Here is a 19,101-nt window from a genome sequence, read left to right as displayed (position 1 = left end):
AATGGCGTTAGGAAGGTTAGTGTAGGTTGTATGCATCCCTGAATAGTAGAGTCTTTAGGCAGCGCTTGAAGCTTTCAAAACTAGGGGAGAGTCTTGTGATGCAAGGCAGAGAGTTCCACAAGATGAGAGCCAGTCTGGAGAAGTATTGTAAATGTGAATGTGAGGAGGTAACAAGAAGAGTAGAGGAGAGTAGGAGATCGTGAGCAGAGTGAAGGGGATGGGAGGGAGAATATCTGGAGACGAAGTCTGAGATGTAGGGGGGAGCAGTGTTGTTGAGGGCTTTGCATGTCAGAGTGAGAATTTTGTGTTTAATCCTGAGGCAAGAGGAAGACAGTGAAGGGATTGGCAGAGGCATTCATTATGGATTGTAAAGGAGCTAGGTGGCAGCTAGGGTGAGCAGAGAGGATGGAGTTGCAGTAGTCGAGGCGGGAAAGGATGAGAGTGGATTAAAATCTTAGTTGTGTCTTGTTTAAGGAAATGTCTAATTTTAGAGATGTTTTTAAGGTGGAAGCGACAGGCTTTAGCCAAGTACTGAATGCGAGGAGTGAAATAAAGATCTGAGTTGTGTGACCCCCAAGACATCGAGCATGTGTGGTAGGGGTAGTGATGGAGTTATCGACAGTTATAGAGAAATGGCGGGTGGAGATTTTGGAAGAAGGGGGGGAAATAAGGAGCTCAATTTTGGAGAGATTTAGCTTGAGGTAGTGAGAGGACATCTAAGATGAGATTTGACAAAAAGATCCAAATAACTGAATATCTCTTAATAATTTGAGAAGTGATTCTTCCAGATTGCTTAAATACAATAACAAATTGAACAAAATCATTCTTAATAAAATAAATGTTACTCTTGTCCAGGGAGATTGAGGAATCGGCTTGAGAACACGACTGGAGTGACTGGCCCTGGGGGAAAATATTGTCAGAACAGCAAGCGGATTGGCCAAGAGGGAAGGGCGGCAGAGTAAGCTTAGGAAGTCCTTAGGAAAGGAGCAACTAAGCTCTCTGTTGTAGCTGTTGGCCAACTGAACTTCTAACCCCCACACAAAGGCCAGAAGCTGAAGTGAGAGATCAGCTATGGGCAGCTTAAGAAATATTCTCTCAAGGGGATAAACACACCAAGGAAGATAAATTGACAGCCTCCATCACCAAAGCCCTTAACTTGCAGGGGATTTCCTTGCTGGTCAATACACTGATAACGGCTGTGGATGGGAGAGCCTGACAGTTCTTGGAAGTGAGCTGTACACAAGTCTCTTCAAGGCTGATGAAGATTTTGCCTGTTAGCCTGGGCAACTGAAATCTTAAATCTTCTCTGAGGTATTTTTTTAAACAGACTTCTGGATAAAGTAAGTTAACAAAATATTTTTCCACTCTTCCACTTACTCTAATGGGGACAAGTTTATATGTTTAGGGTGACATCATTAGTAAATAAAAATAGAACCCAGACATATGACATATTGACTTTTATACTTTCCACACTGACGAAAGACTGGGGTAGACGGATAACTGAAGGGATAAAATCTGCATATTGAGGAATTCTTCTGCCCTCCATGAACGTGTCTGTATTAGAGTAGATAAGTTATTAGCAAATAATAACATAATCTTTATGTACCCGTACAAGAGACTTATCTCTCTATCAATTTTACACTGATTGAAGACTGGGGTTTGGATCAACAAAACTGTTAGAATTAACTCTATACACTGTGATTTGTTTTCTGCCTTCCATGAAAGTGTCATTGCCAAAGGTTTTCATACTGTGATCCTTCAGTAATGTTTCAGGTGTAAAAAAAATGTAGTTAAAGGGACATGCAACACAACATTTTCCTTTCATGATTCCCATAGATCATGTGATAGATAGATCATGCAATTTCAAACAACTTTTCCAATGTATTTCTATTATGAAATAGTGCTCCTTTAGTGAAATCAAATATTCTAAATCAAAGTAAACAGAAACAGATAGCAATTTTCTTTCAAAATGAGCACTTAGAAATTCTCACTGTACCCCCTGCCCTTAGAGAGATTATAGAACTGGCATCTTGTTAACTTGCTTTCTGCCTCTTCTGAGCATGGACAAAACTGACTTTCCGTTTCTCTAGTATTCACAGAATAATAAACCAACTCATGTTACTCTAGAAGATTGATGACATCAAGCTAGATATGCCTTCATGTAGAGACCCCAGCCCCCTTGTAGGGCTATGACAGCACCCTGCACAAATGAAGTTAAAAAAGAAGTAAAAGGTAAAATAATTTGCTATTGATAAATAATACATATTGCAATGATTTCCATGTTTTTGCATGATTCGGAGCATGCATTTTTTTATAATTTACTCCTATTATCAATTTATTTGTTCTCTTGCTATCTTTATTTGAAAAGCTGAAATGTAAAGCTTAGTAGCCGGCCCATTTTTGGTTCAGCACCTAGGTAGTGCTTGCTGATTGGTGGCTAAATGTAGCCACCAAAAAGCAAGCACTATCCAGGGTGCTGGCCATATGCGTTTTAGCTGAAGGCTTTTTGGGGTATATGTCTGGCATAAATTTGAGTTACCAGCAAAAGGGAACAGGCTACTAATCTTAGAGCTTTTGGGGGTATAATTATTGCATAAATGTGGACATGCTTCAGGCTTTTGTTTCATAAGAATGGTACACATGAGGGACGATGGGAGTAGAGACATACTTTTGATCTCAGGGCGTATGGATGCTTTAAATGAGGAAGCTAGGGAGAAAAGGCACAGAGGTGTTATGGGGCAAACCGTCCAAATAAATCCAAACATATAGCTGGCATACATTGCTAGAGACATCTCTGTGATGTGAATGCATTGATACTGTATGTCACAATACTATATATCAGGCCTGGTTTTAGAGTCCCTAAGACACCCGTGGTGTGAATTACAAATCAAGATTTAATTGGGTTTTTAAAATGTATGTGTGTTTATATATATATACACACATACACACTATTATTAGTTATTTGTAAAGCGTCAACAGATTCCGCAGCATTATAAACATAGGTATGCATTTATACAAGACGAATGCATGGAAGGCCCTGCCAAGAGTTGCATATCCAGTCTCGGCACTTGTCTTCGGATCTCAAGTGGGCATTCCAGTCACGGCCTTAGAGTGGGCAACTCCTGTCTTGGCCTCCAGTGGGCGTTCCTGTCTTGGCCTCCAGTGGGCATTCCTGACTTGGCCTCCAGTGGACGTTCCTGTCCCGGCCTCCAGTGGGCATTCCTGTCCCAGCCTCCAGTGGGCAATCCTGTCTTCGGCCTATGTTGGCATCTTGTTCCTGGCCTTACAGTGGGCACTCCTGTTCCTGGCCCTATCATGAGCATTACCTCAGACTCCACTTCTGATGTGGGCTCACCTATCCTGTTTCTAGTCTCCAAGTCTCCAGTTCCAGTACTCATTATTGGTCTGCTCTCAGCATCTATTCAAGCTATTTTTCAGGCCACCCTTTATTACAGGGCAATGCAGGGTTTTAACCATTCTGCTTTGCTCCTCAATACTTCCTATTCCCAGACTGCTGTTTTGCATGCAGAGGTACGAACCGAAATGCAATAGTGGTTCGGACACATGGAAGACAGATTTTATTTTGGAGTTGGACGCCAGCCTGTTTATTGTGTTGCAGTTGGTCCTCGTCAGGTGACTGGTGGTTTTTGGTCCGTGGAAGAAACCGGCCAAAACATATCAATTGAATAGAGTTTTAGCTGGCTGCTTTGCGGTTCACAGTTTTGCCAAAGACTGTTCCATTCTTTTGAGAATGGAGAATTTGATGGCAGTCCAATACGGCAACAAGTTGGGCAGAACTCTCTTGAGACTCTTGTCAGACCTAACTCTAGACTTTTACCAGTTTTGTTTGAGAAGGGACATTTCTCTTTGGGTGGATATATTCTTCCTGGTCTGTCCAACATGGTGGCAGATTGGTTCTCCTGTCAGTGGAGAGATCACAGCAATTGAAGACTTCATCACTGTGTTTCTTCGCCTGGATCATGTGCAGGATTATTTCCTCATCGACCTTTTTGCGTCTCGGAACAATTTTCAGATCGAGAGGTATTACAGCTGGCTCCAAGACCCTTTCAATTTGGCTGCAGACACCTTTTTGCAACAATTTCCTTTGACGGGGTCTTACGCCTTTCCCCCCTTCTTGATGAGTCTGAGAGTTGTTCATCGTTAGGGAGTGGAGTTGTGTCTCATCATTCCTCTTTGGTAGTCCAAGGCCTGGTTTCCGGCACTTCTCGAATTGTCTGTGGACTCACCAATTCTTTTTCTGTTTTTTCTAAATCTTTTGGAACACCCTCAAGGCAATTTTACCTCCTCATTCTTCAGGGTCACCTTACATTAGTCACTTAACGCATTTTAAGAGTTCCTGGTCGACGGATGGCCTTTCACAGACAGCAAGCGACCTACTTGGGGATGCCTGGGCCCCAGGCACCCACAATGCTTACCTTTCGGCATGGTCTGGATTGTTTCATTGGTGCCTGGAACAGGAGTTGGATCCCTACTCAGCCCCTATTGTGACTGAATTTCCTATTAGATTTATTTTCTCTGGGGCAATCGTACAGAACCATCAATGTTCATCACTCGGCCATTGCGGACGGTCATCTTCCTGTTGACGGTCTGTGGGCCAATATCCCCTGGTCTTTCGTCTGCTTTGTGGCATTCAGCTCCAGCAGCCTCCTGGATCCTGGTACTCGACCCTTTGGGATTTTTAGTTCGTCTTCGCATTTTTATGGGCTTGGCCGCCAAATTCCAAGCTTACACTTTTATTGTGTTGGTCTTTTTTTGTTGTGTTTGACGTTAAAGCTCAGGAAGTTGACTCTTTGCAGTTTACCCTGGATGGCGTTTCTTTTGTTATCCTCAGGACTAAGAAGTCTATCTCTTTTATTTCTTACTTGTTTTTTCCTGCAGGGCTTCGTCTTTGTGTGGTGTTTGTGCTTACAGACTTACTTGGACTACACTGCTTCTCTTCAACCTTTAGGAGAGTCTCTTTTGATTTCCTATGTTTCTTCCTTTCACTCTGTGTTCTTCTCCTACTCTTGCCCATTGGGTCCATTGGATCATACATGAGACTGGTATTCCAGATTCTTTTGGGGGGCACTTTCTCAGGGGTTCTGCTGCTTCTGCTGCCTTTTAGGCTGGTGGTTCTCTTCAAGAAATTCTGAATGCTGTAGACTAGTCTTCTGATTCTGTCTTTCACACCTTTTATTTCTGTCCAGTTCAGCATTTTTTTTCTCCTGTTTTTTCTTCATGTTTAAAAAGCAAAATATGTCTTGTCTTGTAGTAAAATGGAGAATATTGTAGCTTCAGTGACTGAATAATTTTATTAAAGACAAGAGGCCAATCTGGTGCATTGGTAACTGTATACAGAGAGAGAGATGTCACATGGAAAATTGCCCCACATAGAATGTAAATTTTATTAAAGGGGCAGTAAACCTAGAAAATAATGTTATATAATTCTGCACATAGTGCAGAATTATATAACATTATATTACTGCTAGCTTAATGTAAGATAATAGTGCTGCTGGAATTTTTATTAAAAAAGAGGGTTTTTCAGACCTGCCCTCTGTGCTCTACTGAGCGGGTCTGGTTTTCCCTCTGAGCGCATCTGGGCAGCTGTCTAGTCACAGCCCGGCCCGATCGCGCCATTACACTCAATGTAGCTTGCTCCTGCTCTGTGACTAGACAGCTGCCCAGATGCGCTCAGAGGGAAAACCAGACCCGCTCAGTAGAGCACAGAGGGCGGATCTGAAAAAACCTCTTTTTTAATAAAAATTCCAGCGGCAATATTATGTTACATAAAGCTAGCACTAATATAATGTAATATAATTCTGCACTGTGTGCAGAATTATATAACATTATTTTCTAGGTTTACTGACCCTTTAACTTATGTTTTTTTTGTTTTTTTTATGAACACTCAAGAAAGTGCAATGAAACTGCAAACAGTGCAACCCAAAAATAGTTTTTACATTAAACCCCAAAAATGTATTTCATTATTTAGATAGATCATGTGATTTTAAACAGCTTTACAATGTAGTTATATTATCAAATGTGCTTTATTCTCTTGGTATCCTTTGTTAAAGGAGCAGCAATGCACTACTGGGAGCTAGCTGAACCCATGTGCAGCCACCAATCAGCAGTTAATAATGCAATAATTTGGTATGCTTTTCAACTAAGGATACCAAGAAGACTAAGCAAATCAGATAATAGAAGTAAATTGGAAAGTTGATTAATATCAAATACAATTTCTGAATCACAAAAGAAATATTTTGGGTTTCATATCCCTTTAAGCTTTGAGTAGAGAAATGTATCGTTATTTAGCCCCAGCTCGCCTTCAAGAAGACTTGAATAATTAGTTGTATTTTTTATAATACATTTGTGCGCACAGGGACATGAAACCCACATTTCTTCTTTAATGATTAAGATAGAACATACACATTTTTTAGAAAAGTTACCAATTTACTTTTATCATCAAATTTGCTTTGTTCTCTTTTTATTCTTTGTTGTAGAGATATCTACATAGGTAGTGTGCACATTTCTGAAGCACTACATGACAGGAAATAGTGCTGCCATCTAGTATAACATTGTTGCAAAACTGCTGCCATATAGTGCTGCAGACATGTGCACAAGCCTAAGCTTACATCCTTGCTTTTCAACAAAGGAAAAAAGTAAACAAAGAACATTTGATAAAAGAAGTAAATTGGAAAGTTGTTTAATATTGTATGTTCTATCTGTTCTGTAATCTTCAATCTCACCGCTAGAGTGCGCTCTCCTAGCAAACTGCCCTTCCGCAGTCCGCCTCTAGAGACGTGCATGAAAATCAGGGCCTATGGATTCGATTGGAGCCTTGCCGAGCGAAGAAATTTGCGTGGGATGATGGGAGGTAGGTGTGACTTTACGAGTAGATGGGCTTATCTAATTGGAGAGTGAGTTTAGAGAGTGGGCGTGGCTGTGTCATTTCAGACAAGGCGCTAGCGACACACTGGCAACACGACCCTATTGGTTGTCGAGCCAGTGACTTCACGAACACACAGACCAATCAGATAATGCAGTAATGGCTAATTCCTATGTATTATCCGATTGGTCCGTAGTCCGTTTGATTTGCCCACCTACATTCAATTTCCAAATTGCTCCATCGCACGCCGCCGACGTTCCCGCCTCACGACATTGAGCCGACTTACTGGGGGGCGCTGTGGCTGATGCGGGTTACAGGGAGGGGGGTGCGCTGGGACTTATGTGGGTTACGGGGGTGCTTATTGGGGGGTTACAGTGGGAGCTGATGGGGCTTATGTAAGGTTACAGAGGGGGTGCTTATAGGGGTTACAGTGGGATCTGATGGGGCTTATGTAGGTTACAAAGGGGGTGCTTATGGGGGTTACAGGGGTGCTGATGGGGCTTATGATGGGGGTTACAGTGGGAGCTGATGGTGCTTATGTAGGTTACAGAGAGGGTGCTTATGGGGGTTACAGGGGGTGCTGATGGAGCTTATGTAGGGGACAGAGGGGGTGCTTATGTAGGTTACAGAGGGGGTGCTTATGGGGGTTACAGGGGGTGCTGATGGGGCTTATGTAGGTTAAAGAGGGGGTGCTTATGGGGCTACAGTTGGAGCTGATTATTATTATCGGTTATTTGTAGCGCGCCAACAGATTCAGCAGCACTAATGGGGCTTATGTACCCCCTCTGTAGCCTACATAAGCCCCATCAGCTCCTAATGTAACCCAAATAAGCACCCCTGGGCCCTGTGTAAGCTGCATAAACCCCATTAGCACCAACTGTAAACCCCCAATAAGCACCCCTTTAACCACCATAAGTCCCAGCACACACCCCTTACTGAACCATTTATGATACAACACCGGTAAGTGTTCTTAAAGTCGTGAGGCGGGCAGTCGGGCACGTCAGCGGCGCGCAATGGAGCAATTTGGAAATGTAATATAAGTGTAGGTGGGCAAATCAAACGGACTACGGACCAATCAGATAATACATAGGAAATAGGCGTTACTGCAGTTATTTGATTGGTCCATGTTTCCGACTTGAAGTCACTGGCTGGACAACCAATAGGGTCGTGTTGCCAGTGTGCCGCTAGCGCCTTGTCATTTCAGTTAGTTCCTTGTCAGGGCGTAGTTATGCGTTTAGCAGGCGGGACAGTCTGTTAAGCACGTTACGTGGTATCGCTTATGATTGGGCGTGCCTTTTTGGGCGGAGCCTTAAATATCCTTACGTGGGCGTTCACCTTTTTCATACGTAAGATCCTTCTCTAAAACCCTATTACTGTCATAGAAAGCGTTACGTAATGTGCTCTATATGGCAGTTTGTGGGTTAAAGAAAAAGGCATGGTTTTGAAATTGACCGTCAACAAGGGGCGTGTCTAGATTTAGTGGGCGTGTTTTCACGATCAGGTATTCCCCGAGAAGGGGCGTGGCTAAGTCAGTCGCGCAGCTTTGGCGGCCAGTGAGTACCAGACAGCTCCCGGGTACTTTGACACTCACAGCAGCAGGAACCTCAGCCCCCTCCTCCCCCGCACACCGCTGGCCATGCCGGCTGCTACAAGGTAATGAGCCGCAGAGCCCAGGGGTCTCGGCTGAGCAGCGGCACCAAGCAGTATCAGCGGGGCTGGAATGACTGGCAACCCAGGTGAGAGCGGCCTAGGCCTGAGGGAGGCGGGGACGGGAAAGAGAGAAAGTGATAGCGAGGCCTCTCCTCAACTCCGCATTGTGCCTGCCCGGGCCTCTCCTCAACCTCACACTGTGCCTGCCCTGGCCTCTCCTCAACCTCACACTGTGCCTGCCCTGGCCTCTCCTCAACCTCACACTGTGCCTGCCCGGGCCTCTCCTCAACCTCACACTGTGCCTGCCCGGGCCTCTCCTCAACCTCACACTGTGCCTGCCCGGGCCTCTCCTCAACCTCACACTGTGCCTGCCCGGGCCTCTCCTCAACCTCACACTGTGCCTGCCCGGGCCTCTCCTCAACCTCACACTGTGCCTGCCCTGGCCTCTCCTCAACCTCACAATGTGCCTGCCCTGGCCTCTCCTCAACCTCACACTGTGCCTGCCCTGGCCTCTCCTCAACCTCACACTGTGCCTGCCCTGGCCTCTCCTCAACCTCACAATGTGCCTGCCCTGGCTTCTCCTCAACCTCACACTGTTCCTGCCCTGGCCTCTCCTCAACCCTACAATGTGCCTGCCCGGGCCTCTCCTCAACCCTACAATGTGCCTGCCCGGGCCTCTCCTCAACCTCACACTGTGCCTGCCCTGGCCTCTCCTCAACCTCACACTGTGCCTGCCCTGGCCTCTCCTCAACCTCACACTGTGCCTGCCCTGGCCTGTCCTCAACCTCACACTGTGCCTGCCCTGGCCTGTCCTCAACCTCACACTGTGTCTGCCCTGGCCTCTCCTCAACCCTACAATGTGCCTGCCCTGGCCTCTCCTCAACCCTACAATGTGCCTGCCCTGGCCTCTCCTCAACCCTACAATGTGCCTGCCCTGGCCTCTCCTCAACCCTACAATGTGCCTGCCCTGGCCTCTCCTCAACCCTACAATGTGCCTGCCCTGGCCTCTCCTCAACCGTACAATGTGCCTGCCCGGGCCTCTCCTCAACCCTACAATGTGCCTGCCCGGGCCTCTCCTCAACCCTACAATGTGCCTGCCCGGGCCTCTCCTCAACCCTACAATGTGCCTGCCCGGGCCTCTCCTCAACCTCACACTGTGCCTGCCCGGGCCTCTCCTCAACCTCACACTGTGCCTGCCCGGGCCTCTCCTCAACCTCACACTGTGCCTGCCCGGGCCTCTCCTCAACCTCACACTGTGCCTGCCCGGGCCTCTCCTCAACCTCACACTGTGCCTGCCCGGGCCTCTCCTCAACCTCACACTGTGCCTGCCCGGGCCTCTCCTCAACCTCACACTGTGCCTGCCCGGGCCTCTCCTCAACCTCACACTGTGCCTGCCCGGGCCTCTCCTCAACCTCACACTGTGCCTGCCCGGGCCTCTCCTCAACCTCACACTGTGCCTGCCCGGGCCTCTCCTCAACCCCACACTGTGCCTGCCCGGGCCTCTCCTCAACCTCACACTGTGCCTGCCCGGGCCTCTCCTCAACCTCACACTGTGCCTGCCCGGGCCTCTCCTCAACCTCACACTGTGCCTGCCCGGGCCTCTCCTCAACCTCACACTGTGCCTGCCCGGGCCTCTCCTCAACCTCACACTGTGCCTGCCCGGGCCTCTCCTCAACCTCACACTGTGCCTGCCCGGGCCTCTCCTCAACCTCACACTGTGCCTGCCCGGGCCTCTCCTCAACCTCACACTGTGCCTGCCCTGGCCTCTCCTCAACCTCACACTGTGCCTGCCCGGGCCTCTCCTCAACCTCACACTGTGCCTGCCCGGGCCTCTCCTCAACCTCACACTGTGCCTGCCCGGGCCTCTCCTCAACCTCACACTGTGCCTGCCCGGGCCTCTCCTCAACCTCACACTGTGCCTGCCCGGGCCTCTCCTCAACCTCACACTGTGCCTGCCCGGGCCTCTCCTCAACCTCACACTGTGCCTGCCCGGGCCTCTCCTCAACCTCACACTGTGCCTGCCCGGGCCTCTCCTCAACCTCACACTGTGCCTGCCCGGGCCTCTCCTCAACCTCACACTGTGCCTGCCCGGGCCTCTCCTCAACCTCACACTGTGCCTGCCCGGGCCTCTCCTCAACCTCACACTGTGCCTGCCCGGGCCTCTCCTCAACCTCACACTGTGCCTGCCCGGGCCTCTCCTCAACCTCACACTGTGCCTGCCCGGGCCTCTCCTCAACCTCACACTGTGCCTGCCCGGGCCTCTCCTCAACCTCACACTGTGCCTGCCCGGGCCTCTCCTCAACCTCACACTGTGCCTGCCCTGGCTTCTCCTCAACCTCACACTGTGCCTGCCCGGGCCTCTCCTCAACCTCACACTGTGCCTGCCCGGGCCTCTCCTCAACCTCACACTGTGCCTGCCCGGGCCTCTCCTCAACCTCACACTGTGCCTGCCCGGGCCTCTCCTCAACCTCACACTGTGCCTGCCCGGGCCTCTCCTCAACCTCACACTGTGCCTGCCCGGGCCTCTCCTCAACCTCACACTGTGCCTGCCCGGGCCTCTCCTCAACCTCACACTGTGCCTGCCCGGGCCTCTCCTCAACCTCACACTGTGCCTGCCCGGGCCTCTCCTCAACCTCACACTGTGCCTGCCCGGGCCTCTCCTCAACCCCACACTGTGCCTGCCCGGGCCTCTCCTCAACCCCACACTGTGCCCGCCCGGGCCTCTCCTCAACCCTACACTGTGCCCGCCCGGGCCTCTCCTCAAGCCCACACTGTGCCCGCCCGGGCCTCTCCTCAAGCCCACACTGTGCCCGCCCGGGCCTCTCCTCAAGCCCACACTGTGCCCGCCCGGGCCTCTCCTCAAGCCCACACTGTGCCCGCCCGGGCCTCTCCTCAAGCCCACACTGTGCCCGCCCGGGCCTCTCCTCACACACTAATCTGCCTATTACCAGCATGTGTGCATGCAGAAACAGGGTGTATTTTTAACGTTCAGGTTAAAGTTTAAATATAGAAATAAAGATTGTTTGAAACTTCTGCCAGGTGTGTTGGAATCAAATTATAAACCAATGAAAATTTAAAATTAATACTAGCAGGTTTAGCTCCTAATATATGCTGTAACATTGTTTATGCTTAACGTGGCCATCATTTATTCCAGAAAAGGTGGCAACCTTGCCAGCCCTGGGTTCTCCTTGCACTGGCATGCACACGTGTCATTGTGTGTTTTCGCAAGAAATAGGGTCTGCCCAGGCTTACACTCTTATACACACATACTGTGCCAGGCCTGGGCTGTCCTTATGCCTACTCCGTGCCAACATGTGTGTTTTTTTTAAAGACAAACAAGAAAATAGAGAGGCACTCAACTGAGACAAAACAAAAGTTAGAAAAACTTCCGTGCTTGTCCACAAGGCTAGTGCCACTAAGGGTGCAGTCTCTTTGAGCACACTATATCTTTCACAGAAAAAAAAAATATATCCTGCAGCATATTAGTCTGACCCTGCCCAATGACAGTCCAGCTCCGAAATACCATTCTCTGTGAAGGGCATGGTGTGCTAAAACGAGACTGCACCCTGAGTGGCACTGGCCTTGTAGACAAGTACAGAAGTTTTTCTAGCTTTTGTTCTGTCTCAGTTGAGGGAGTCTCTCTATTTTCTTGTTTGTCTTGCTTGTTTTTTTGAAGAAACAGGGTCTGCTCAGGTCTATCCTTGCATACATGGACACACACAGTCTGACTAGGCCTTTCCATACACACAGGATCTACCAGTGTATATGGTCTTCTGGGACCTCTCCAGGCATATTTATGCACACATTAACAGAGGGTGTGTCTGCGCCTCTCTGCGCGCACACACCCTGGCCTTATCCTGTCACGTACATTTGATGTTTATGGTAAGTGTTTGTCACATGGATCTGTTGGAAGTTGAAGGGTGAGAGATAGTTGATGGTTGGTAAAGCCAGAGGGAACAGCACAGTCTTTCTGTACATTTTGGAACAGCAATTTGATAAAGTATTTATTACAAAGAATGGGTTGATACTACAGAGAATCCCCAGTAAGCAGAAAGACGCACTGTGTGTTTAGTGGCTGCTGAAAATGTTTATAAATAGGGCAAGTGAGACTACATTATGGGATTCACTTTCAACTGCCTCTTATCTGATGTAACTGCTAATTAATTTGAGATACCTATTATATTGTGTCTTTGAAAGGACTTTAAGGACATTGCCTCTTATGCGATTTGTATGAACTCCATTATATTTTCTTTAATAAAGACCTCAGATGAGCATAAAAATAACTGGATCTCCAGGACACACAGTGTTTGTCTGGGTATGTCATCTTTTTTTCTCTCTCCTGGCTCGTAGTAGTGATCAGCCTGGTGGGAAGTTCAATGGAGTCACAGATGATCATGTGTGGACACTTGTTTGCTCTTGTTAAAGGGGTGGAAAGGTCGATATTGAAATATGCATGGGTGTATTTCAAATTTAAAGGGACATAATTCCCATAATGTTCTGCCTTGGGGCCCATATGTTTAAATTGCTTTAAAAAAAAAAAAGTGATGCAGCATAACTAAAAAAAATGACAAAAATATATCAACTGGACATCTCTATGTAAAAAAGGAAGATATTTTACCTCAAAATTTCTTCAGCTTACAAGGGTAAGTGCTCTGGTAACAGTTATACTTCAGCTGAAAAAAATTAGCAGTGCTGAGGTCCTGCTATGCTTTGATCTCATGATATTTCACTGAAATCTTGTGAGATTTCATAGTTAACTTAAAATTAATATGGATATAACATGACTGTGTCTGCACATGCCAGAAGCACACTCCCTTGCAAGTCCTAGGACTAGTATCCTGATTGGCTGCTTTACAGTGGGGAGTGAAAACTTAGGAAATGTTGAGGTAATATTTTCTAGTCAGCTTTTTACAGCTATGCGGCATCACTTTCAAGTGTTTCAACATTTGGGTATCGTCCCTTTTAAATATGACTTTTTGCAATATCCCACTATTAGCATTAGGGTTGCACCGATAAAAAATTTTTTTTAAGATCGAGTACAAGTACCGATACTTTTTTTTTTAAATACTCGCCAATACCAATTACTGATACTTTTTTTTTTTTTAATGTCATGTGACAGTTTCTCAAGCACAATACAGACTAATAATTTAAGATAGCTTCTTTATTATTATGAAGAACTGTAACTCAAAAGACATTATGAAATGAACAGTTTTATTTGCTTGTTGTCACAAAGTTGTAAAAACTCGAAGAAATTTCACAGAACATGTTTATAAATAAAAATATTACAACAATACATAACAAATGTAAAATCACAGCCAACCAAAAGTGCAATACAGTTAAAAATATAACAGTGTACTGTTTAATCATGGGGAACAACACTATTGGATAGATTACATTAATTGGTCAGCTATAACAATGCTTTCACTACATGTCCAACTCAATTAAAGTCTATGGAGTTGGAAATGTAAACAGGGTATTGGTAAAGCTTACCAATCAAATGTAATCTAAATCTAGTCCTATCATTGTAGGATGAGTGTTCATAGGAATTAACTTAATATGTCCTATGAACACTCTTCCTGCAATTATATAAGCTAAGGATGTTCCTCAGAGTACAGTATGTTTTGAGCCTAATTGTGCAAGATGAGAACTAGCAGTATAACAGGCAATCTAGCAATTAGAAAAAAAAAAAAAAGTTAGTGGCAAGTTCTTTTTAAGGAACAGAAACATCTCTGCATGTTCAGCTATAAGTCTGTTTCTTTTATCAGTAAGGACGTTTGACGCTAAGCTGAACAGTCTTTCACTTTCCACACTACAGTATGGGGTAGAAAGATACTTCAGGAGTTTGTCTGAATGAGGTACAGTGATCTCTCCCAGGCAGGCTTCCAGCTGTATAGTAGCAGCTTTTGGAGCACTGCTCTCAGACGTACAATAATACAAATAACAAATTTTTTTTTTTGTGGCAGAACAGAAGTGAACAATTTATAGTTAAGTCTCAACTCCAGCTTAAAATGAAATGGGAACATGAAGTTTTAAAAAACGTCACAAGATGGTGTTTGGGTAAGATCTGGAGGTATCAGTTTAAGTATCGGTGCATTTTCACAAGTACAAGTACTTGGTATCGGTACTGATACTAGTATCGGTGCAACCCTAATTAGCATAAATTATTCTGCTAAAAGTTATTTTAACGTTACAGTGGCATATGCACATATGCTATGGGTGCATCATGGTCCAGCATTCGAACACTGCACAGTCTCAAGAGAATCAGCAGTGGCTTGTATAAAACAAATTAATTCTTCTTAAATGCTGTACAGACTACTGCCAGTTCTCTGAGCAGGCATGGTGATTGACTCCTGATCCTCTATTCATACGTACCATATGTGCGTATTTCTATATATATATATATATATATATATATATATATATATATATATATATATATATATATATATATATATATATATATATATATATATATATATATATATATATATATATATTCACATATATACACACACACACTTTCACATGGGAGAAGGTAACTTGAGAACTCCTGTGTCTGATATAAAGGCTCAGTTTGCATGAATTACAAATTTTAACTGAAATGTTTTAACTGCAATTTAACACACTTTTCTATATTTTAGTCTCAAGAGAATCAGCAGTGGCTTGTATAAAACAAATTAATTCTTCTTAAATGCTGTACAGACTACTGCCAGTTCTCTGAGCAGGCATGGTGATTGACTCCTGATCCTCTATTCATACGTACCATATGTGCGTATTTCTATATATATATATATATATATATATATATATATATATATATATATATATTCACATATATACACACACACACTTTCACATGGGAGAAGGTAACTTGAGAACTCCTGTGTCTGATATAAAGGCTCAGTTTGCATGAATTACAAATTTTAACTGAAATGTTTTAACTGCAATTTAACACACTTTTCTATATTTTAGTATATATTACTCGTCTGTTAGTGAAAATAAATGTATTGTGAATTATGAGCAAACTTCACCTGCATACAGCTAGTGAGATAAATCAGTGAGATCACCTTGTGTAAACTGCATTCAAAATTTCACAAGACTGCTGAGAGAGCTTCAGACATACCCTAGGAACTCCCCCTGTTCAGCCTAGGGAACTGCCCTGTCCCTCCCACTTTCTGAAACTGCACCTTGTATTTGCATTGCAAACTAAAACTCACAATGTAATTTGTAAAAGCTACACTGAAATATACACAGTATGATCCTAATTTATTAAAGTAATACAGAAACTTCCAAAACATAATCAGAATTTGTAAAATCACTGCTAGAGCTAAATCTAAATGTACTGAAATATAAATGAGAAAGTGGAAAGTTTAAAGGGACAGTTAACTGAAAATGTTTCTCCCCTTTAATTTGTTCACAATGAACCACTTTACCTGCTGTAGTGTATTAAATTGTTTACAAGTATTTCCATTACCCTTATATTTGCATTTAAAATAGTTTATTTAGCCTGTGGTATCCCCACCCATCTTGAAAGTTTTTGGCCTCAAGGCCAAGCTGTGTTAACACAGCCAGTAGAAGAAATTACCCTCCCAGTCGGTTATAGAAGAGATAAGGTAATACAATGTTAATGTTCCATTGTTCTCTTCAAGTATTGGTGATTGGTTTATGGACAGATATAAGATAAAGACACATGTATATGTACACAATGTGATAAAATAATGGGATCTGATTATACCTACAAGCTCAACCCATTTTATAAGGTTGTGGCTTCTAAACACAAAATTAGCTAATTCAAATACACAAGTAAACCTTAAAAAGCAAATATCTTACATGTTATACTCTGTAGCTGGTAAAAAAAAGTAACTGGAAACACATTAAGGGAAAAACAATTTTATAGTATACTGTCCCTTTAAATGCAATAATACTGAAAGCACCCAATCTGAAATGTGATATAAAATACAAAGCACAAAGTGTAAGTGTAACAAAACTCATATCATGCCGTGCTATATTGCACTAGGCTTGTGTCTCCTTCAGATACAGAAATGAGAGATCTCGCAGTGCTGGAGAGCTCTGCCATTTTTCTTTTGAATATTCAGTGATTTCAGCCCCTGTGAAGTCTGAACTGTAATTTCTCTCCAACCTTTAGAATCCTTTGAATATCAGAGCCTTAATGAGAAGATACACCCAACTTAAAAGGAATCATTTGGACTTCCACAATGATTAAATAAAAGTAAAGATCAGGACGAACCAACAAGATAGCATAATATACAATGTTTTGCATATATCACGAGAAACACTGTTTATAATTTCCTTATTCTAAATTCTTTTTAAGCAGTGTTATAAAAGCATCACACCATTAATAAATTACGGGAGCAGGGGCATTACTCTTCACAGATAAGCCTTTTATGGCAAAATTACAATTAGCCTGTAGAGTAAACAAAGTGCAGGGGTAAAACTTTTTTTTGGCAGCCTCATACTATGTGGGAAGTTGAGAATGTTGTACTTAAAGGAACACTCAAGTCAAAATTAAACTTTCATTATTCAGAGCATACAATTTTAAACAACTTTCCAATTTACTTCCATTAAAAAAGTGCAGTCTTTTTATATTTAAACTTTTTGAGTCACCAGCTCCTACTAAGCATGTGCAGGAATTCACAGAATGAGCGTATATACATTTGTGATTGACTGAATGGGGTCACATGGTACGTGTATGCATTTGTGATTGGCTGATGGCGGTCACATGGTATGTGTATGCATTTGTGATTGGCTGATGGCTGCCACATGGTACAGGGGGAGTGGAAATAGACAACTTAAAATTGTCAGAAAAAAAAATCAGACTAAAAGTTCAGACTAAGTGCTATTGCATTGTCTTGTTATCTTGCATTTGTTGATTATGCAAATTTACTGTGTTGACTGGTCCTTTAAAGGGAAAGTCAAGTCCAAAAAAACCTTTCATGATTAAAATAGGGAATGTCATTTTGGAGAAGTGGAAGTCTCTTCATAAAAACAATATTTAAAAAAGAAAGAGCCATAGATGATAAAAAAAACTTCCGTAGTCCTGGCTGTATGTTTTTTTTTTTTCCCATATCCATTTTGGTTTGGACTTAAAATTTGTGTGCCATACACGGAATCTATATAAACTTTTTTCTTTTGTTTTTGTAGAACTGATAGTGCTTCAGCCGAACACGACAATTTGAAATATTCTTCTCGAGATCGGGGCAATTCTGCCTCATATGGATCACACACTTCAAATTCTGCAGGACTTTCTCGGCAAAAGCAGGATGAGGTCAGAGTCCATACAGATGTGCAGAATGAAGAGGAAGGTACACGTTCCTAGATTAGAGCAAAAACTATTTTGTGGGGCTAGGATATTTGCGTAGAAGGCCATAAGGGTGGCGAACCTATGGCACGAGTACTCAAGGTAACACTCAAAATATGTTTGCAAGGTTACAGCTACCTCCCAACAGTGATTTTCTGTTCCCGGTCCTACCTAGGTATGCTTTTCAGCAAAGTACGCCAAGAAGACAAAATACATTTTGATAATAGAAATAAATTGAAAAGTCTCTTAAAATTGCATGCTCTATTTGAATCATGAAAGTTCAGTTCTGAGTTTCATGTCGCTTTTAATATCCCTTTAATTTTTAAAAAAAAGAATTGCCAGTTTAAGCACATGCCCTCATAAAAGATTTGCAATCTCCTGGTATAGGAGATCAGATGTACTGCAAGAGGAGAAAAGAACTTATCCCAAATGTAATTAATGTAAGTTAGTTGCTACTAATCTGTATACCTAGTCAACATGGGAAATTTATGTGAAACTAAATACTTTACAAAGCAAAGCTGCAGTGTGCTAGGTGATAACCTACAATGTAATAGAAAATATACCACTTTAAAGGGACACTCAAGTCAAAATTAAACTTTCATTATTCAGATAGAGCACAAAATTTTAAACAACTTTCCAATTTACTTCCATTAAAAAAATGTGCACAATCTTTTTATATTTACACTTCTTGAGTCACCAGCTCCTACTAAGCATGTGCAAGAATTCACAGACTATACGTATATGCATTTGTGATTGGCTGATGGCTGTCACATGATACATGAGGAGTGGAAATAAACATAACTTTGAAATGTGTCAGAAAAAAAACTACTACTCATTTGAAGTTCCGACTAAGTGCTATTGCATTGTTTTGTAATTATGCATTTGTTGATTATGTAAATCTGTATTTACTGGTCCTTCAAGAGACATAAGTTAAAAAAAAAATAATGCACTTATGTGTTAGAGCACTTCATTATTGCACTGATGCTTGTATATAACTGTTCAACACATAGTTAAAGGGCCACTAAAGTCAAAATTAAACTTTTATAATTCAGAAAGAGCATACAGTTTTAAGAGAGCTTCTAATTTACTTTATCATATTGTGCAGTCTTTATGCACACTTTCTGATGCACCTGCTCATACTGAGCCTGTGCAAATGTTCAATGTATACATATGAGTCTGATTGGCTGATGGCTGTCACATGTTATAGGGGGCTGGCAAATTTGAATTAAAATTTGTAAGAAAGGAAAAA

At 43.4% G+C, this 19,101-nt stretch overlaps 1 protein-coding gene across 2 annotated transcripts in view; it reads left to right on the top strand.

Moving 5' to 3' along the window:
* Positions 1-8,427: 8,427 nt before the first annotated feature.
* The window catches only part of SMG1 (SMG1 nonsense mediated mRNA decay associated PI3K related kinase), a 348,909-nt gene continuing 338,235 nt past the window's right edge, over positions 8,428-19,101 (top strand). For both annotated transcript variants that reach the window (XM_053695253.1, XM_053695252.1), the window contains exons 1-2: positions 8,428-8,619; positions 17,696-17,856. In XM_053695253.1, coding sequence (XP_053551228.1) covers positions 8,540-8,619; positions 17,696-17,856 — 241 coding nt within the window. In that variant the 5' untranslated portion in view covers positions 8,428-8,539. The remainder of the gene's footprint in view (positions 8,620-17,695; positions 17,857-19,101) is intronic.

The sequence above is a fragment of the Bombina bombina genome, chromosome 11, assembly GCF_027579735.1.
Source record: "Bombina bombina isolate aBomBom1 chromosome 11, aBomBom1.pri, whole genome shotgun sequence".
NCBI lineage: Eukaryota > Metazoa > Chordata > Amphibia > Anura > Bombinatoridae > Bombina > Bombina bombina.
The sequence above is the reverse complement of the archived record's forward strand: the minus strand, read 5'-3'. Positions and strand labels throughout refer to the sequence as shown.